Raw genomic sequence first — 22,695 nt, forward strand, 5'->3', positions numbered from 1 at the left:
AAATTAAAGCAATAATATACAACTTTTTTTTCAATAATCGTTGAACAAATGAACATTTAATAGCGGTTACACCATTGAGGTGTCCTGATCCAACATCGAGGTCATAAACCCTATTGTCAATATGGACTCTAGAATAGGATTGCACTGTTATCCCTAGGGTAACTTGTTCCGTTGATCAATTTTTGGATCAATAAGTGATATTATGCTTTGGCTAGTGGGCCTAAGCTTTAATCACTCGGAGGTCTTTTTGTGCTCCGAGGTCACCCCAACCGTGTGGCATGTGGGATCTTAGTTCCCCGACCAAGGATCAAACCCGCGCCCCATACAGTGGAAGTGCAGAGTCCTAACCACTCAACTTCCAGGTAAGTCCCAATAATATACAACTTTGAAGCCTGAGTCATAAAAGACATTGTGACTTCAGCTTTCTCTCAGATCACCTGCTGAATGTTGTGAGAAAATTTAAGCAGCCCTTTGGAAACGTCCATATGGCTGGAAATGAAAGTCTCCTGCCAACAGTCACAAGGAACTGTGACCACCAGCCAACAGCTAAAGTAGCTTTCTAGGGAAGCAGACCCTCCAGCCCCACTTGTCCAACTGACTAAAACCTCCGCTGACATCTTGACTGCAACCTCACAAGAGATCTAGAACTAGAACCATCCAACTGAGCAGTCCCCAGATTCCTAACTCTCAGAAACTGTGTGAAATAATGTTTGTTCTTTCAAACTTCTAAGTATTGGGGTAACTTATTACACAACAATAAATAAATAGTTTCATAGTTTCAACGTATCTCCTCACAACGTATCTCCTCACAAAATATTTAACTACAAAAGGAAAAAGAATAATTTATCAATGGAGAAGCTTGGAGAACACCACACTAATAAAGAGATCAAAGTGAACATTATCAGCCATGAGGCAAGCCAACCTTGTGTGCTACCTCCTGGCCAAAGATGCAGAGCCTGAATCTTATTATGAGTGAATCCCAGACAAACCCAAGCTGAGGGATTTCCTGTAAAATAACTGTCCTGTAATCCACAAGAATGTCAGGGCCATGAAAGGAAGACTGAGGAGCTATTCCAGACTGAGACTAAACAGACATGACATCTAAATGCAACAGACAGTTCTGAACTAGATATTATTGTGACAACTGGACACATTTGAATGTGGTCTTAGTATTAGATAGTATTAATTTATCAATGTTAATTTCCCAATTTTTATGGTTGCATTGAGTCCTTACTTGTAGGAAACAGACACTAAAGTATTAAGGGAAGATGGGGCATCAGCTCTCCAACTTACCATCAAATGGGTCTAGGAAAAAAAAGTTTACTATACTGACCACTTTTCTGTAAAATCTGTGATTGTTTCAAAATTTTATACAGATACATAAACTTTATATAAATATTTATATATGTAAAATTTTGAAATAATCACAAATTTACAGAAAAGTGATCAGTACAGTATATATGTATAATTTTTAAAATATATAATTTATATATATTATATATGTATATTTATAATTTTAAAATAAGCAAAGGAAAAATGGAAAAGACCTATATGGAAACATCTGACCAACTGACTTTAATAGTGCGATGCCCTTAAGGCATCAAAGTTGCAAATTAGTTTTTCTCTGAAGTATAGTAATGTTATCTATCAGCAAGGGCACAAACAGATAGGAAGTACAATTGCAAGATGAAGCATTCTCTGAAACCTCTGTATTACACTAGTAATATCTGTTACACAAAGTAGTTTTTATTGGGGGGAGGTAAGTATTAAATATTCAAGAGAGGAAACCTTTAATAGATATTGGTGGTATATATCAAATTAACGGCAGTGTAGAATTACTAAAATGAGGGGTTTGTAGGGAAATCACAGTCTTCTTTTAGCACCACTTTTATATTCCCATTCTGGAGTATCATGCTTTATGCTCTCAACCCACTCCCCCCAACTCCCCAAAAAAAGGCCATCCCTAGAAAAAAAATTATCTATTTACCATTCTCACACCCAACCAAACAAAAATAATTTGTGTCTACCATGTAATACCCAATCCATATCCAAATTTCCCTAGTAGTCAAAGCAACTGACATGCAGTCAGGGATGAACCACTGATTTACAACATGTGAAATATGACTATTTTCTTCCAGGTTTTTCCACATTTTATATAGGAATATTCACTTTCTAAAGAAATTAACAACAATATCATAAAGCAAATGAGACAAGGCAGTTAACAAAATTTTTTAGTCTTTACCTGAAAAGATCCACCTCATGAACAGTAGGTAAAATAACAGATATATGTGTGTCTCCCTAAGAGATAAAAAAGAAAAAAAAAATAGACAAGATGTCACCAAAATTGCCAAAAACTGACTTTTATAATATGCCTATCTATTCATAATCAATCAGCCATGTTGCCCTGTCTTCTAAGAGTCTCTTCCTCCAGAAGCAGCTGCAAAGAGAATGGGTCTTAACAGTCTCCCCTAACACAGCAGGTCAAGGACAACATAGATTCCACCGATAAAACATTAATCCAGTGGTCAGGTGTTAGATTAATTCTCAACTGTATGAATACTACCATAATACCAGTTGACATATATAACAGGCAAAATTTGTTTTCCTATTGCTCTCCATTTTTATTTAATTCAAAGGACAATGGGAGTGCTAATATACCAGTTAAATCATTTCAAATGAAAAATTCATCCCCACCCATGAACAAATGTAACTTTGGGGAAAATGAAGGGCAATTATAACTACAGAATCCTTTTGATTAAGTTTCCTAAAACCAGAAGTCTGTTGACCACTCTTCTAAGATAAGAGGTTTTATTAGAATTAAACCTTGTTTAATCTTTTTCAAGAGCTAATTTTCTCCTTGTCCTCACAATTACAGTATAAATTCTGAGTTCTCCAGTGTCTACTAGAGAAAGAACAAGAAAAAAAAATCGGAAAATAGGAAGCTTTTTTTTGATAGGAAGCTTATTATAAATTCATTAAAAATTATTTAATGGGATATTTCAGTGATATTCAGAAATGAATCATAAACCCAAGAAATTCTACATTTGCTAGTTTAAAATTTCTGTTAAAGAGACTATATATGCTGGATTATTCTACCACAGTAGCACACTACCTGCTGAGTTAACTGCACTATTTGAGTTGTCCCAGGCTTGTCATGACATGTGGGAATCCGTACCTAAAAGAGAAGAAATTAACTTTGGCTACAAAAGAATGACCTTTCTATAACTTGGGAGTCCTGCTACAATGAGGGATCAGAAGCACTCTATCCTGATGCTAAAAAGGTACACTCAACAATGCCTAAAATGCCATAAAAACAAAATACTTATGTCAGATTAAAAACTAAAGTCATATTTATTTTTAGTCACAACAGAAGGTAAGTGAACCAAGGTCTCCACATTCCCATACACACAGAAATCACTAACCCACTGAGAAGCAAACGTGCTGAAAAACAGAAAAGGACATCAACTACATACCACTTCCTGTTTATTGTTCCAATCTTTGCTTCATTAATATACACACACCCAAACACACCCTCTCAAGCTTGCCAAACTATGGGATAAATCTCACAGGGAACCATGAGAACTCTCAACCCAGACCTACTTTTGATGATTTCCCATGGAAAAAACAGAACAGAGGTCCTACAGAAATGAGCACATCTAAAGAGAGAACATTGCCAAAAATAAGTTCAACTTGAAAATGAACTGCAAAAGCACTTACAGCACATTCATACAAAGCCTGAGAGCAAAATGCTAATTCATTGTATTAAAAAAAAACCTTAGTAGAGAACAATACCCTGGGATGGACATGTTGGTCTGAAAATACACATTAAAAAAATCACTTAAGACTAAGAACCAATGACCTGCTGTATTAAAAAAAAAAACAAAAAACGACTAAGAACCAATGGCTTTCCTAATTTCTTTTAAATTTTACTAACTCATACTCAATTCTACAAGTGTTCTGCAATACCATCCATTTCTGGAGGGCCATGAAGTTGCACAATTCTAGGAGGTGGCATTTACATTCACATGCATTGTATAAGAATGACAGCATCATGTAAACTCTACAGGATGAAAATGGGACTGGTGACCCCTGGAGTTGTGTGACTAATGGTTCTGTGCAGCAGGATAAATTGCGGTATCTTTGTAACTCCTCACATCAATGACAAGTGAAAGCAACAACAGGACTGAATGTTATTAGGAAGTTAAAAAGCAAAATTCATGTGTGAGCTTCCTAAAAAAGGAGACAAATGAAATATAAGCTATTATTACCTTCATTACTACCCCCATAATAGGCAGATGTAATGTTTTCCCTGGCATTGGTGCAGGCCATCGATCAACATCATTACAAGCTGAAAAATATAGTAAAATATTTCTTTAGTATAAGTGGAAATACTAAAATATTAAAAATGGAACATTAGAAGTTGGAACTCCACTTTATGCTTTCTATATAGCAGAAAAAATACACTGGGAAGGATGGAAGATAAAAGGCAAAAGTACTGAAAATATCTTATATTTCACCAGATATACATCTATGTTCTAGGATATAAATTGGTTAATACATGTTTTGAAAGCAACAGAATAAGTTTAAAGGGAGTTTTCCTACTCATTTATTACTACTAAAATTAGCTACAAAAGCACACCACCTAGCAGATGTCTTCTCTCTGTATTGAGTGACATAAGGATTTCTGTTTAACAGTACTCTGAGTATCAGAATTGGCAACTCAATATTTGTTTATTATTATCCTAAAAAATAGGCATCATCCGTGCTGCAAAAGGAGAAATAAAAGATAGGATCTTTGGTGTTTGTAGGTAAATATGCCAGAAGAATTGTTTTACCTCTCTCTCCTACCTTATAGTCCTTAAAATTCTTAACTAATTTTTTTTCATTCATTTCCAGTAAAAAATTTAAAACTCCTTCATAAAGGTACCTAACTCACACAATGTTTAACTTACCTGCTTCCAAATAAGGTTCATTCTTTTCAAAATACTCTGGTGCTATCTGTTTGAGCACAGTGTGAAAAAAATGAATATAAGGTAGTTTGCTGATCAAAACCAAGGACTGGAGGGAAAAAAGAAACAATGTTTAATTTCTTAATGATTATAATTTTAGTTTGCCATTTCTTATATAATCAATTACTAACAAGCCAAATTCAGCGAAAAGTGTGGATTTTAAAATAAAAAGGCTTTTACAGTAGATGGTTAAAAGAAACATAAAACTATAGTGGCAGAACACCAGAAGTTTAACCTTATTACTACATTTTAAGAGCATAAAGACACATTCATAGATTTTCCTGCTGTGCAGGAAAAAGAATTTCCTATAAACAAACTAATGTCATGGATAATTCCAAAGCCTGGCTACTACTGCTGTCAGCAAAGCAATATTAGGAATTAGCTAGGTAAACTCTTCCTAAAAAGGAAAGCGCAAATTGTGATGCTTTTTCTGACTAAGACCTATGACTATTTTAGAGTTCAATGGTTTTAGCCACATTCTTAGAAATTGTGACTATAGTTTGTGACCACTTCAGATATAGATTATGCTGACTTTTTAAAAATCTATTTTCTTGAAAACTACTTTTTATCTTTCCATTAAGCATCAATTAGTGGTCAGGGCATGTTCTGGTTACAAAAGGTAAAGGTGTGTCCCTGTTAGCTGGGATTAAATTGGAATTAATTGATATTTATATATATATATATATCTTTAGAAACAAAAAGATTGTACATTTAGAGTGGGAACAATAATGACTAAGATGTTGATCAAGTATATTTACTAGTTCTTCAAAAAAAAGATATTGCAGGCTTTTATTAGCTGTAACTATGTTACAATCTGTTTACTCTTTCCCTTATTCTAAAATGTGAAAATTAAACAGATTCTTCTGAGTTTTGACAGTTTCATACAATAACTGTAACTTACTGTCAGGAATCTAGTACAGAGATAGCAGGAAGGCAAAATTCAATAGCAGTTAAAAATCTAGGGACTTCCCTTGTGGTGCAGTGGTTAAGAATCCGCCTGCCAACGCAGGGAACACGTGTTCAATCCCTGGTCCGGGAAGATCCCACATGCCGCGGAGCAACTAAGCCCATGTGCCACAACTACTGAGCCTGTGCTCTAGAGCCTGCGAGCCACAACTACTGAGCCCGCACAATACAATAATGAAGCCCGCACACCCTTGAGTCCGCACGCCGCAACTACTGAGCTCACACACCACAACTACTGAAGCCCGTGCGCTCTAGGGTCCGCGTGCTGCAACTACTGAGCCCGCGTGCCTAGAGACCGTGCTCCAAGAGAAGCCACCAAAATGAGAAGCCCATGCACCACAACAAAGAGTAGCCCCCACTCGCCCCAACTAGAGAAAGCCCGCATGCAGCGACAACGACCCAATGCAGCCAAAAAAAACTAAGGACAGGTGTCTACAATCTAAAAAAAAAAGATAAAATATAAATTCTAGTATATTTAAAGATAAAATATCAAACACTTTAAAGACTGTTCATTCTAATAATTTCTATTCTTCTAACCACAATGTAAAAATATTTTTCTGTTAATGTATATGAAAATTACCTTCTGAAAGTAGCCTCTTTTTAGAGTTTTGTCTCGAACTTGTCGAAAATACACATATCCATAAAAATAGGCAGGATCCTTCTATAAAAGAAGTGACAAATTAAAAAAAATATATATATATATAGCCATCCTTTCTTATTAAAAGCAGATTCCTTTATAAACTTGAACTGAGATATGAGGTACACACAAAGAACTAGTTATGCTTTTCCACCAATGCAAACAACAATCATGACAATAACTGGCAGATAAAAACCTGCTAACTTGCCCACAGATGAAATAATCATAACTAAAGTACTAAGGTCAGATTTTACCCCCTATAACTTACTCTGTTTATGTTCTTTATTCATATCTGTGGTAGTTAATGGAAGTTAGGAAAACAATCAAATTCTGTTTTCCCCAATGCTATACTTAGTTTTGAAAAAATTCTGCCTACAATTGAGTTAGGCATCAGTCTTATGAGGTATACTAATGCAAAATTTCAAGAGAGAAAATAAAAGGAGTTAAATGCCAATATGAATCTTACATAGACAGTTATATTTTTACCCAACAATAATGAAACACTGGAATATTTATCAACATACAATTTGAAAGGTCCAAAAAACTTAAAAGTTTTTATATCCTAATGGAATAAACTCTGGTCCAGTTCCTTATTTGATTGTTATTCTTTAAGCAAATATTTATTGACTACCTACTTTGAACAAGGCATTGTGTTAGAAAAGATAAAAAGATGTGTAAGACACAGTTCCTTAAGGAGATCACAAACTAAGAGCGATAAGAAAAGTACAAAAATGACTAGTATGTGATAGGAGGGCAGGTACCATGCAAAAAAGCACAAAGTGTTACAAAGAGGCCAAGGGGGAAGAGGTTACTTCTGTCTATGGCGATCAGTATTTTGCGGAGGCAGCTGGTTTTGAGTTGGGCATTGAAGGATGGATATGATTTAAACAAAGACAAAGACATTTCAAGTTTACACAGCCAAGAGTTTGAGCAAAACCACGCAGAGATAGAAAAATACAAGCTACCTCAGGAAAAAGCATACAGTTCAGTTTAGCTAATATATGGCACATGTATAGAAAGGAGATTAAGCTGGAAATCTGAAAGGCAAAGGTTTTATTTTGGAAGGCCCAAAAAGTGAGAACCAGGAAATATTACTATCATTAGCTCTTTATTCATTAAGCAATAAGTAATCATTTTAGATTTTATTTATTTTATGTAATATATATGTACACTTTAGCTGGGAACACTGTGTAAGATATATTGCACTGAAAAAGACAGAAGATGGACGTCTTTGGGCAAATATTTTTATCCTCAATAGCCCTCAATTCCTTCATTTGCAAAAGGAACTCTTTTGGAACAATATAGGGAGGATTAATAAGATAATATGTGCTTATTGATACAATGCCAAGAACATAAAAAGCTCTAATAAGTAGTAGCTATTATTATCAGCAGTTGACAGAATATGTTATTAGTGATAGCAAATGGTCATGAAAAGGACAAGATGGCTATAAGAGACATTTCAAAAGGTAACATCTTTGCTAACTGGAAGAGGATTCCTGTCATTAGTGGAACCAGGAAGGTAAGCTGTAAATACTTATTTTAGGCAAAAGATGTCAAGTTCTTATTGGATGTGCTAATAGGACATCCAGATGGAAATGTTCTTCATGTAGTTAGAGATAAAACTATGAAGTACCAAACAGAAATTCTACACTCAGGAATCATCTGAATTATTAAAATTGTTTTTGATAAACAACAACTATAAACCAAAGCTTATTCAAAAATCAAAAAGAGACAACAATAATTCTACTATAAAGCAGGTAGGGATTACCGCAGGGAATCTTCAACTCTGGGTGATATTTACTGGTATACTACCACCCCACTTCCACATCTAAACAAAGAGTTTTAACACGTGAAAGAAAATTAATTCAACATTCTAATTTCTATAATTCACAATGGCATTATGTTTTAAGAATAGTAACTTTATAAAGTCTCTTTCACATGCTAAATCCTTATGAATTAGACTCAGGAAATTCAGCAGTATAATACAGTAACAAAACAAAAGCACAATATTTCTGAATGCTATAAGAGGTAACTGAGTAACTGAGTTCTAAAGTTTCCTCTCACATAGACATTATTCTATTACTACTTTTCCAACCTTTAAGTAAACTGGTAAATCTTTCTCAAATTGATCCAGGAGACAATGCAGTGACACCCTCCTCCCAGAAGACTGTCGAAATCTAAAACAAAACTGGGTATCTCCAAGGCAACCTAATGAAAACAAAAATGAGAGAAATTAAAGGCAGCACAGTATAACATTTATTTATCCAGTTTCATCACATCTTAGAGCTAAAGGGGTCCTATCAATTACTGAAACACATTCTATCATGCTTTAGAGAAGAAAAAAGAGATCCTGACAGTTCGACTTGCTCTAAGCTATCTTTGCTGGTTAAAGGCAAAGCCATTAGTAAACTATGCATCTTAACTCCTATGTCCCTCTACTGTTTTTCCTATTCCATTTTCTCTATGTAATTAAAACTTTTTGAAAACTGTGTGCATGTCATGTTGATTCACAAACATAATTCACAAACATAATTATGAGCAAAAGAAGCCAAATATAAAAGAACACAAATTGTTCAAATTTACATAGTTTTTTTTTTTTTAATAAAGCAGGCAAACTAAACAATAGTGTTTAGGAATACATGGTTGGGTGATAAAACTATAAAGAAAAGCAAGAATCTTATTACTATAAGAATCAGTAGAGTGATTTGAAAAGATACATGCACCCCAATGTTCATAGCAGCCTTATTTATTTACAGTTACCAAGGCATGGAAGCAACCTAAGTGTCCATCAACAGATGAATGGATAAAGATGATATGATACACACACACACACACACACACACACACACACACAAATGGAATACTACTCAGCCATAAAAAAGAACAAAATTTTGCCATTTGCAGCAACATGGATGGACCTGGAGAGCATTATGCTAAGTGAAATAAGTCAGACAGAGAAAGACATATGTATGATATCACTTACATGTGGAATCTAAAAAATACAACAAACTAAGCAAAACTAACAAAAAAAAAGCAGATTCACAGATATAGAGAACTAATGGTTGGTTACCAGTGGCAGAGGGGCAGGGAATATAGGGGTGGAGGAGTGGAGGGTACAAACTACTGGGTGTGAGATAGGCTACAAGGATTATTGTACAACACAAGGAATATAACCATTATTTTGCAATAACTGTAAATGGAAGGCAAACTTTAAAAATTATATTTAAAAAATTTTAATAAAAAGTAAAAAATTGAAAAGAAAAAAGAATCAAGATAGTGGTTACCTTAGGTGCGGGGGAGGGAAATACTGCTTGGGAAGAGACATGAGGGGGCTTTTGCGGTGTTGGCAAAGTTCTATTTCTTGACCTTATATGTGTTTTATATTTCACAATGAGAATTTAAAAAAAAAACAAAAACATAGCAGACTCAGGAAGAGCCCAAGTAATAGACTTACTATATTAATCATGTTAATTATAAAGTTTTTAAACTTCAATCATTTTAGCAAACCTCTTAAAATATTACCTAAACTGTCAGGCAATAATTACAAAAAACTGTAAATACTCTAAAAAGTGAAAGACACAAGAAGTAGCCTGTCACTCAAATTCTTCCCAGTTACTGTATTTAAAACTAATGAGATTATATTAAATACAAAATGTGCTCAAGATTTTATTACACACAGAAGTACTTATATTTCTTTAGCACATCAAGTTCTCAAAAAGGAAGCAGAAATTTGATATTATGTTTAAGTTTTAAAAAAAGCAACTCAGTACATATACCTAAATGCACTTATAGAAACTAGTATTTCTTTGGTGGAGGAGGGAAGAAACAAAGGGGACTGGAGGGTGAGTCAGTTCAGTTTCTTTACTTGTCATAGCAGATGGTTCAAAATAAGGAAAATACATGAGACCTGAGATAATGGAAAATACTCCTAGCATTGTTTTAGTTCAACAGATTTATATACAGATGGTTCAGTTTTTCTCTTCAGAAGACAGAAAGATCCACTGAGAAGTACACACTAATTTCTCTGAGACACCTAGCAAGATGTAGCAGAAAAAATGCAATGGATTTTAAGAAAGATGTATGAACTCTGGAAAATGTAAGGAATGCTGAGCTTTGTGGAAAGAAAGTAATGAAGCTCCCACAGCCTTAAATCCCAACCCACCGCTGGCTCCACTCCCAAACCATGGGCATGCTGTAATAACTTTCCGATGACCAGCTGTACCTGCAAGCTGTACAGAACTGGTCAGGAAGCTAGTTCACCAGGTCAAAAAGGCTTTAACCATAGTGTCTTTGTGAAGTGAGGTAAACGGTTCCCATTTTATGTTTCAGAAGTCTGTTCCCTCACACACAAAAGGTTACTAAAGAAAAACCAACTCTTTATCTAGGTAGACCTTTGTTCTCCATCCTGACCTCACTATTAACGGGACAGGAAAAGAGGTGTTACAGATTGGCAACCAGGTTAGTTACATTTGTGTTGCAGAAAATGATACCTGTGGAGGGCAGGGCAATCCTGATAACCTACAACCTCATCAAAAATAAATCTACCTTGTTAGTATGACCCATCCAATTTGCCTATTTAACAGGAGAGTGCACCTCTACATAAGCAGTATAATGATTACATATGAAAGATGGTTAAATGACTGTGCACATGAGGGAAAGGTTATAATCTGAGGAAAAAGGAACCACAATCAATGGGATCTAGTCCCAGGTCCATCAATAATTAGCCTTCTAGAAGTCACTTCGCCCAAGGTTCTCAATTTTCTTGTAAACAAAAGTTAAGGGGCATCATAAGATAATCTCTAAAGTCACTTCCAGCAGTAATATGCAATAATTCTAAAATAAATCTCCACAACTGACCTACGATTGTACTGAATTCCAAGCATCTTACCCACTGTATTCACTAAGAAAACTAAAGACCTATATAAAGATCCAAAAAGACCTAAAAGTTATGCTATGTGCACCATAGCTTTCTGATTATTAACAAAAACAAACAAAAAAAAAGGTAAAAAGCTTTAATGGAAAGTATTTTTTCTTCACATAAATCAAGGAATAAAGATGAATTTATACAAATTTTAAGATTAAATGACAGCTCTCCAAAGAAAATACACCTTCACGTGGCTTCTTGACTAAGCACCACATAAACTCTTTCCCTGATAAAGCAGCAGGAATTAAGGAAACAGCAAATTTGCTCAGCAAACCCCCACAGCTTGAGGAGAAGTTCCACTTTAATTAATCTAAGATAATCTTTACGAGCCCAGAAAACAGAACTAATAACCCAACACTTTTTAAACCAAGAAAATTCCTGTAACCTTCCCCCAACATCCTTTTCCAAACAACTAAGTTCTTACAACAGAAATCAAACAGAATCCCAGGTCAAAATTATTTTCATTATTTTGTCTGCTTTCAGAAGTGATTTTCCACCCTTTCAATACATGAATTGAGCACCACTTTCACTGAATGCTCACTCTGTGGCAGGCACTGTCCTAAACACTTTAGATACATTAACTCATTTGGTCTTCATGCTTCTCAAGTAGGTCCCATTATTAGTCCTGTTTGCGAGGAGGAAACCAAGGCACAGAAAAGTTATGTAATCATCCAAAGAAATAAATCTGCTAAATGGCAGAGCAAGAATTTGAGCCCATGACATCTGACTCTGGAGCTGGTGCTCTTGACCATTACATTATACTGGCTCTTTCAAGTCAAAATGGACTTCAAAAACACCACTTCCACTAATATGAAATATCCAGAATAGGTAAATCCATAGAGACAGAAAGTAGACAGGTGGTTGCTAAGGGGGAGAGGTGGGTAGGAGGAAACTGGAGCAGGAAGTTTCTTTTTCGGTGATGAAAATTTTCTAAAATTGACTTCGGTAATAGTTGCACAACTCTGAATGTACTAAAAATCACTGAATTGTACATTTTACATGGGTGAATTATATCTCAATAAAATTGTTTTGTTTTTTTAAATGCTACGTCACTGCCAACTGGAGCAGATCAAAAGCTTCTATTCTTCACTTAGAAAACGAAGTCCTGAAAAGCACCCCTCCAACTGAGGAGTTGCTGAACTCACTGGTTTCTGGGACACTCACTGGTTTCATGGCTCCTCCTATGCGAATGCCATGTAGTAAGCCACAAACTGCTCTCCTCCCATTTTAAAATTATCAAGGGCACAGATGATTTTATTCTTTACATCTGCCAATCAAACCAAGACTGCAAAGCTATAGATAAACAGAAGACACTTGCCTGTATCAAAAATATTACTTGAGGGGCTTCCCTGGTGGCCCAGTGGTTAAGAATCCACCTGCCAATGCAGGGGACACAGGTTCGAGCCCTGGTCCAGGAAGATCTCACATGCCGCGGAGCACCTAAGCCTATGCGCCACAACTACTGAGCCTGCGCTCCAGAGCCCATGAGCCACAACTACTGAGCCCGTGTGCCACAACTACTGAAGCCCATGCGCCTAGAGCCCATGCTCTGCAACAAGAGAAGCCATGACAATGAGAAGCTCACGTGCTGCAATGAAGAGTAGCCCCCGCTCGCCATGACTAGAGAAAGCCCACGCGCAGCAACAAAGACCCAACACAGCCAAAAATAAAAACAAATAAATTTATTTTTAAAAAATTACTTGAGATTTGAGGGAAAAAAAGCTTAAATATTTCTTCTAAAGGGAAAAGACAACTTCAGACTATTTTTTAAAATTAATTTATTTATTTGGTTGCGTCAGGTCTTAGTTCTGGCAGGTGGGCTCCTTAGTTGTGGCAGGCGGGTTCCTTAGTTGCAGCTCATGGGCTCCTTAGTTGCAGCTCACCAGCTCCTTAGTTGCAGCATGAGAACTCTTAGTTTTGGCATGCACGTGGGATCTAGTTCCTGGACCAGGGATAGAGCCTGGGCCCCCTGCATTGGGAACACAGAGTCTTAACCACTGCACAACCAGGGAAGACCCTTGATCAGTTTTGTTTTTGTTTTTTTAATAAATTTATTGATTTATTTATGGCTGCGTTGGGTCTTCGTTGCTGCACGTGAGCTTTCTCTAGTTGCAGCAAGCGGGAGCTGCTCTTCATGGCGGTGCACAGGCTTCTCATTGCGGTGGCTTGTCTTTGCTGCAGAGCATGGGCTCTAGGCGCATAGGCTTTAGTAGTTATGGCACATGGGCTCAGTAGTTGTGGCTCCTGGGCTCAGTAGTTGTGGCTCATGGGCTCTAGAGTGCAGGTTCAGTATTTGTGACGCATGGGCTTAGTTGCTCCACAGCATGTGAGATCTTCCTGGATCAGGGCTCAAACCCATGTCTCCTGCATTGGCAGGTAGATTCTTAACCACTGCGCCACCAGGGAAGTCCCAGAGTATTTTTATATTAGCGGAAAACAGCTATAGGCCAGTTCAGAGTAAGACTAAAATAAAACATGAGACCTTAAGAGCTAGCTCCATCCTTGGCCTTCAGCTCTATGTAGTCACCCTCTCTGTGATTAGAGTTGGAAACGCTGAGAAGCAGGAGTTTAGACCAGGGACTACACTTCTCAAAGTGTAGTCCATAGAGTGATGCGAGTCCACAAACTCTTGTTACAATACATGACAAAATAAATACCCAAACTGAGAATACACACTTAGAAACCCTTATAGCGATTTGATATTGCCATGACAAATTTGGACTTTTATTTTGTATTCTTTGGTTTTTCTCCCTTTCATTTTTCTAATAATTCATGTATACAGCATTTTATAAAAGCACCGGTCCACAACAGACTGGAAATTCTTAAAACACCCAAATGGCCCTTCAACACAGATGAGTGTGAGAAGCACTCCTTTCACCACTGGGAAGTGTAAAGTACATGACGACATCCCAGCTGTTTACATAGAAAAAAATCTGTTGAGACAAATATTATCTGCACATCTAATCCATCCAGAACAAGGATTGATATTTCCCTCGGATTCATCATCACTTGAAACTCTCTCTACTCATGCTAAGTTTTCTCTCTGGCCTTGTTTAGAGCATAGTGATTACAGTCCGTGGGTACCTATCACAGCTTAAGACTCAGGAATGCATATATCCAGATGATATTAATGGTAAATAACGAGAAAAATATCTGACAAATATTTATGAGAGAAAACATTCTTTAAACTTAGGCTCCTAAAGATAAAAGCCATTCAAATGGAACAAAAAGCTGAAAGCTAAAAACAAACAAAACAAAACTTTTTTCTAAAGTCACAGTATCTAAGTTGTGTGTGGGTAGTGGGTGGAGGAAGTGGAGGACTGGCAAATCCTCCCATTGGGAATCCCAAAAGTATTCTTCTTTATCTGTATAATTTACCATAGAGTCTAAATGTTGTTTTACTTTTTTTAAGTGTGCACCGTGGAAACAAAAGCTAGGTTATGATTCTTTCCTAAAGACTGCTCTACTGCACCTTCTGTAACAATAAAGCTATCTTGGGAAAAATTAAATCCATTTCAAAGTTGGCATAGTACTAATTCCAACTTCCATTTAATGAACACATAAATGAAACAAACTATTTGGATAATCACAATTGAGAACAGTGATCTCAAATATATATAAATGCATAGTCTCTTGCTGTCTAGATTAATATTCTTCTGTTAAGACGGCAAGGTGTCTATTTTTAAGATCTTTTGTTGACTTTACTTCTAAGTACCAACCATACTTTGAATAAAATGAACCACACTTCCTTTGATATGCAGCTTATAAAAAAGGCATTACAAAACATCTGTAGGTCATTCAAATGCCTAAAATAATGAACAAATTGGTTTGTTTTTTTTTTTTTGGCCCCACGGAGTCCTAACCCCTAGACTGCCAGGGAATTCCCTGAACAAATGCTCATTTACACAGATTTACACTTGAGTTTAACTTCCAGTAAGAAAGTGACTCATACAGAGACTAACTGCAAAACTAGAAATAAAAAAGACTATCAGACATCATACAATTAACTTCTTAGTCTTTTTTTTTTTTTAACTTCTTAGTCTTGATGCTCATGTAGAGAGGTGAAAGGGAGAGAGCCATGAAAACCAGCCATGACCTGAAGAAGAGCATGCAGTATAATCACATGAAGTCAGTTTATCCTGTAATCCACACAACTCACCTGACCTTGAGTCATGGAAGTCCAATCCAATACTCACTACAATCAGAACTACATGTGTGCACTTTGTAAGGCAAATGTTATCCGAAATAAGGGGAGATCCTATAAGACTGCTGTATCATTATCTCGTTAACAGGCAAAACATGTGAAAAGATTCCAATGATTCCAGGTCAAAACAAAAGCCGTCCTGGGATCGCTCAAAGCCATCCTTTTAACTTTTTTTTTTTTAAACATATTTCATGAAAGCTGAGTTCCAAAACTATAGGAAAAAATTCTGGAAGCATTTATAAGGAAAAGAGAAAATGCTTTAAAAAGCTAAAATGTCAAGTCTCCCAAGTCAGATTGTCTAAATTAAATTAACAGTATATTAGAAGTAACCACAAAAGGAAAGGGAACTGTAGTGCCTTTGCTTCATGGGATTCTGAGTGTGTGGTCTAAGAAGTTAAGTGTTCTGGTCACTGTAAGCCTGAAAAATTATTTTCAAAGTGAAACACAAAAGGTAACCTGAAAGATATCAACTTATAGGACCACACAAAGGAAGAACTTGAAGGAGACCAGCAAAACCAAGCTTAATAATAATAGCAAACACTTATAAAGTACTTTCTATACCCAAGCACTATTTCAAATGCTTTATATATACTAACTCACATAAACTATTGCAAATAATTGATGGCCATGCTTTATAACCATGTTTACCCTGATTTTTGTTAAATCCCTGCTTTTACAGAGTTCTTGGCAAGCTCCCAAATCCTAAACTAAAAGAACACTGCTTAATATAAATCCTCAAACATACCAGCGTTGATGATTTTCAATCTCTTCATTATTTCAACAGTTTACGGCTCCATGATGTTTTACCTCATTACAAGATAACAGTTATTTTCAAAGTTGAACCAACGAAAATAAGTAAGACACGACTAGGATCATAAAAGTAGGAATCAAAATCACTAATCTGTTAGGATGAAATTGAGTTTGCATTCTACTATGTTATTTCAATTAATTTTCATATATTAAGAGTATAATCAGTATTCTCAGTATAAAATTCAACAGAAACACCACATGAAAAATAGTTACCTGAATTTGAATCTGGAAAAGACAAATAGCAAATATTGGTTTTCTGAAAAAGAAAACAAAAACTATATATGCTGACATATATACACCAATAAAAACAAACAGAAATAAAACAGTAAACTATATAGAGCAATATTTTTACTTACTTCTTTATCAGTAAGTTTGGAATGTTGAGGATAAATTACCTGGGAGAAGAAGAGTTAAATTTTGTTAGACAAATATATGGAGTATATATTGTAAACATTAGCAGGTACTTCTAAAATACTAGTCGGCTATGATCAAATTGGTTTAAGAAACAGTTCACAAATTTAACAATGAAACACAGGAGAAGCTGGGAGAATTGAGGAGGATTTACATTTGGCAAAAAAAAGTTTTGACTCAAAGTTATCTCTAAAAATTGGTGAAATTTTGAGTTATCAAGAATAATTTGAGACTTCCTTGGTGGCGCAGTGCTTAGGACTCTGCGCTCCCAATGCAGGGGGCCCAGGTTCGATCCCTAGTCAGGGAACTAGATCCCACAGGCATGCTGCAACTAAGAGTTTGCATGCCACAACTAGGGAGTCCGTGAGCCGCAACTAAGGAGCCTGCGTGCCTCAACTAGGAAGCCCATGTGCTGCAACTACGGAGCCGGTGAGCCACAACTAAGGAGCCCTCGAGCTGCAACTAAAGGAGCCTGCCTGCCACAAGTAAGGAACCCATGTGCTGCAACTAAGACCCAGCGCAACCAAATAAATAAATAAATAAATATTTTAAAAAAAAGAATAATTTACCAATTGAATTGCTAATAACTCAAAGGTTTTTGAGTCTTTTCTTTGGAAGCCTAAAATCTAAAGAGAACTTGATCTATAAGCTTGTAGCTACTTCAAGAAATAATAATTTTCAATTGATTCCAAGAAGTAATACAAATTACTAACTACTTATTAAAAGAAAAATGAAAAGGAAAAAACGATCATCTGCAATTTAAGAAATCTCAAAGGCCATCTTCCCACCATAAAGCCTATCCTGTTTTCCTCCAATCCTTTTAAATAGTCATAGCACTTCCCTAGATAGGTCAATTTAGTGCCTGCAGTGACCCAGCCACCTTCTGAGGGAAATTCCTGCCCCACAGCCCCACGAAGGAAGCAAGACTAGGCCAGCACAGCTCCTGTCAGAACAAGTACTAGTAAACACCAGACCCAAGGGCACCCACTCTACAGGCCAATCAACCAAGTGCCCAGATGGGGCTGGGTATGAAAATTCTGCCCAAGAGAATACCAGTGCTCAAGTGGGCCAGTACAGATTCTCTCGGGAATGTGAAGAAGAGATGGGATTCGGAGCAGCAGGTTAGCTAGTGGCTGGTAACCAAAAAGAGAGGAAACAACACAAAGTGTAGCGGAACTGCATTAATACTAGGTTGCTCTTCCAGTTCTGGAAGAATCCATGAGTTCTTCTATTCCCCAGAGTTGCCCAGGTGCCTGAAAATCTTACATTTCCAGAAATAACATACAGTAATAGCACATTATAAACTGTATTAAGGTGGTTTCACATATTTATTTCATTTATTTAGTTCTCACAGTAATAGACAAGGCTAGTAATGGTATCCCCACTTTACCTATAAGAAAACTAAGGTAAGAAAAAAGATGGGGAGAATTCACATTACTGACCATCTTCTAGAGTTTTTAATTTTCACAACTCTGTCAATTCTTCACATCTTTATAGAAGAGGGGACAAGTTCACAGTAGTTAAATAACTCTCCCAAAATTTAGCATCTAGTAAGTGCCACAACCAGGACTTGAACTTAGGTCTGCCTGATTCCAAAGTACACAAGCCACCATTCCTCACTCCACCCATAGTAGCAATCATTAACTCACAATCACAACCCTCTTCCTCCCCTAGCCAGGATGTGGCATATAATCCTTCTCAATTCAGCAGTATAAGGAGGGTCTACAGAGCTGGCATTGTTACATGAAAACCACCCAGCATTCCTGGAATAGAAAATGACACCAAAGCCAATATTCGCTCTACTTTGCTTTGTATCCCATGTTCTGACCGACCTGACTTAACCTCTGTCTCCACAATTCATGAAGGCAAGAACCTGGTCTGTTTTGTTCAACAGTCTATCTTCACACCTAGAACAGTTTCTGGTGCATAGTAGACACTAAAAAAATATTTCTTCAATCAGTGGATATACTCTCAGATTAGCTCTGTTAAACAACTCAGTATTTAGTAATATGTAATTCTTCTTTAAGTGTACATAGATCTTCCTTGCTTCACCTTGAGACCATTTTACTTTGTTACCTTTAAAGGAGAAATGGCAAAGATGCTGCGTGCCGCAACTAAGACCCAGCACAGCCAAGTAAATAAATAAATAAATAAATATGTAATAAATAAATAAAAATAAAGGAGAAATGGCAAACTTATAACCTATTTGGCCATATTCATGAAAATCTCTTTACATCTAAGTTAACCTGGAGTTTGCTGGTCTAAAACATATTGAGAAGTTTAGTGGCCTGTAACAGCTTAATCTTAGACTCTAAATTCACTTTTATGTGAATGCCCTTCAAATTTTTATTTCCTCAAATTAAAATACCAACTCAAAAGCAAATATACAAAATTCCATTTTTTATTACATAAAGATATCAACCATGGTTCATCTGGACATTGGTTTCCTAAGGTTTAAAATATTAGCAAGACAGTATAGAAGAAAAATGTTGGTATGTTTTACCCATATATATGAGTACCTTAAATATATATATATAACATGTGTGTGTATATATATGTGTGTATATGTATGTATTTAAGGGGCTTATATATGCTCAATATATTTAAGTAAGTTAAAAGGATATAAAAACTACAGAACCTATCAAATCTGTCTTTCAGGGAATTCCCTGGTGGCCCAGTGGTTTGGACTCCACACTTCCAATGCAGGGGGCCCGGGTTTGATCCCTGGACAGGGAACTAGGATCCCACAGCCGCACAGCGCAGCCCCAAAAAAACCCCACAAAAAAACAGTCTGCCTTTTAAAAACTGTGACTGTGGGACTTCCCTGGTGGCACAAGAATCCACTTGCCAATGCAGGGGACACAGGTTCAATCCCTGATCCGGGAAGACTCCACATGCCACGGAGCAACAAAGCCCATGCACCACAACTACTGATTCTGCGCTCTAGAGCCCGTGAGCCACAACTACTGAGTCCGCGCGCCACAACTACTGAAGCCCATGCGCTCTAGGGCCCACACGCCGCAACTACTAAGCCCACGAGCTGCAACTACTGAATCCACACGCCTAGAGCCCGTGCTCTGCAACAAGAGAAGCCACTGCAATGAGAAGCCCACACACCACAACGAAGAGTAGCCCCTGCTCACCACAACTAGAGAAAAGCCCGTGCGCAGCAATGAAGACCCAACGCAGCCAAAAATTAAATTTAAGAAAAAAAAGTAAAGTAAAAACTCTGATTGTACTAGACTGTCAAATAGTATCTAGAATTTCATTTTAATGTACTCTGTTAGAACTACTCAGTGTTTTATTTTGGAACAAATATGATATTCAAAAAGAAACAATGCATATTTATATGCTACAGCTACTGAAATGGCCACACTGTACCTAAGATCAGAAAAATCAGAAAAATTCAGGGACTTCCCTGGTGGTCCAGTGGTTAAGACTCCATGCTTCCACTGCAGGGGCACAGGTTCGATCCCTGGTTAGGGAACTAAGATCCTGATTGCTGCACAGGCAAAAGAAAAAAATAAACAAGTGAAAATAGATTTTTAAAAAAGAAAAAAGAAAAATTCATACTTAACTTTAAAAACATCAACTCCCTATTTAAAAAACAAAAGAAAGAAAAGTAACCACTACCAAGTATCTAGAACTGTGCAAATTGCCACAGTTACTAGAATTATTACCTGTGTACATACTTTATGTTGTTAAAAAAAAAGTTTAAATATAAGTTTGGGCAATCACTGTTAGTTTAGTTTTAGTCAGTTAGCTCCTGATAGCTATATGGGAAATAATCAACTGTGGATTAGCTCCAGTACCTGGAGATGCCTCTCACTTGAAGCTTCCTCTCTCCATAGCTCAAGTAAAGGCATCTCTATTCCCCCAACCACTGGCATTCTGGGTGGCATTAAAGGGGGACAGAGAGCATCAACTAATGTCACTCTGGTTTTGTTACCTATGTTAAGATCTCCCATGTTACAGCAAATAAGGGAGAGGTGGCCAGGTAATAACCGAAGAGAAAAGTGAGTTTTATTTGATATAATTATTAAGGCTTAAAAATGATGACATATTTCACATCATGTTACAATAGAAAAAATGTGTCTCAGAAAAATATTAATATATATACTGGAAAAGAGTATTACAAAATGTTTTAAATGGGTCTATTCAAAGGTACATTTCTCTGCATACATCTACATCTCTCTAGCATTCCCAACTCAGTATGAAAATAATCATGGTCCCAGGAGGAGGAAAATTAGAAATACCAGCTAACTTACTGCCAGTATCATTTGGACATGGGAAAAATTCATGCCTGCCATGCACCCAAGTTGTGTGTGAATGGGTGTCTACCTGATGCCATGTGACTGGGTATCTGTCTCTACTGCATGACCCTGCCTGGTGTCCCAGGCCTGACAGAGACTACATTTCCCAAGAAACCTTGCCTTGATCTCCTACAGAAACATTAACTTACAAACAAACATCATCATAACCTTGGGGACTTCCCTGTTGGTGCGGTGGTTAAGAATCTGCCTGCCAATGCAGGGGACGTGGGTTCGAGCCCTGGTCAAGGAAGATCCAACATGCTGCGGAGCAACTAATCCCGTGAGCCACAACTACTGGGCCTGCGTGCCACAACTACTGAAGCCCACGCACTTGGAGAGCCCGTGCTCCGCAGCAAGAGAACCCACCGCAATGAGAAGCCCGCGCAACGAAGAGTAGCCCCTGCTCACTGCAACTAGAGAAAGCCTGCACACAGCAACAAAGACCCAATGCAGCCAAAAATAAATAAATATTTAAAAATAAAAATAATAAAAATGAAACTGAAATACTGTATTAAAAAAAAGAATTCCAACTAATAAATGCAGAAGGAATATGGAAAATAGCAAATCACTATTAGAACACCAGAGTAATAATAGTTACTACAGGAAAGATCCACTTTTGGATGCTGAAATTAGCAAGCAAATTTGAGAAACAAGATACTGCACAGTCTCAAAGTATCTCCCACAAAATAAATATTTACTAATTATGAAGAGAAAAACAGTAAATTCACAGTGGATAAATCTGGCAGACATCATTTTAACCAAGTGATCAAGGTTAAAATCACCAATAATAAGACATTTTAACACCATGTACTCTTTGATATGATGCACCAAGAAGGGCACATCTATTCTTCCCAATAATGCATAACCCCAGACTAATCATAGGAACACACCAGAAAAACCCAAATTGAGAGACATACTACAAAATATCTGACCAATATTCTTCCAAAGTGTCAAAGTCATGAAATATAAGAAAAGACTGAGGAACTTCCACAGATTTTGGAGAGGGAGTTATGACACCTGTATGCAATGCAGGAACCTGGATTGGATCCTGAAAAAAAAGGACATTAATAGAAAAACTAGTGAAATTGAATAAACTCTGTTGCTCAGTACACAGTATCATGCCAATGTTATATTCTTAGATTTGATAATTGTACTATGTTTATATAAAATGTTAACATTAAAGGAAGCTGAATGAATTACTTTCATAACTCTAAAATTATCTCAAAATAAGGTTTTTAAAAAAGTAACACCTCTACTTCACATCATATTCAAAAAGTAACCCAAAGTGGATCAAAGACCTAAGTGTAAAAGCTAAAACTATAAAACTCTTAGAAGAAAATATAGGAATAAATCTTTATGACTCTGAATTAGACAATGGTTTCTAAGCTATGATACCAAAAACACAAGCAACCATAAATAAA

General features: G+C 36.6%; 1 protein-coding gene across 2 annotated transcripts in view; it reads right to left on the reverse strand.

Annotated features, from left to right (window-relative positions):
* The window catches only part of DENND6A (DENN domain containing 6A), a 54,656-nt gene that overhangs the window by 23,028 nt on the left and 8,933 nt on the right, over positions 1-22,695 (reverse strand). Inside the window, exons 2-9 of one of the 2 annotated variants that reach the window (XM_029243672.1) lie at positions 16,907-16,945; positions 16,764-16,806; positions 8,708-8,820; positions 6,556-6,636; positions 4,953-4,998; positions 4,269-4,348; positions 3,113-3,175; positions 2,243-2,298 (exon numbers count right to left, since the gene is read on the reverse strand). In XM_029243672.1, the coding sequence (XP_029099505.1) occupies positions 2,243-2,298; positions 3,113-3,175; positions 4,269-4,348; positions 4,953-4,998; positions 6,556-6,636; positions 8,708-8,820; positions 16,764-16,806; positions 16,907-16,945 (521 nt within the window). Of the gene's footprint in view, positions 1-2,242; positions 2,299-3,112; positions 3,176-4,268; positions 4,349-4,952; positions 5,059-6,555; positions 6,637-8,707; positions 8,821-16,763; positions 16,807-16,906; positions 16,946-22,695 lie in introns of both variants that reach the window. The other variant, XM_029243671.1, reaches the window with a different exon arrangement.

The sequence above is a fragment of the Monodon monoceros genome, unplaced genomic scaffold (assembly GCF_005190385.1).
Source record: "Monodon monoceros isolate NGI ecotype Baffin Bay Population unplaced genomic scaffold, NGI_Narwhal_1 Super_Scaffold_3, whole genome shotgun sequence".
NCBI classification, from domain to species: domain Eukaryota; kingdom Metazoa; phylum Chordata; class Mammalia; order Artiodactyla; family Monodontidae; genus Monodon; species Monodon monoceros.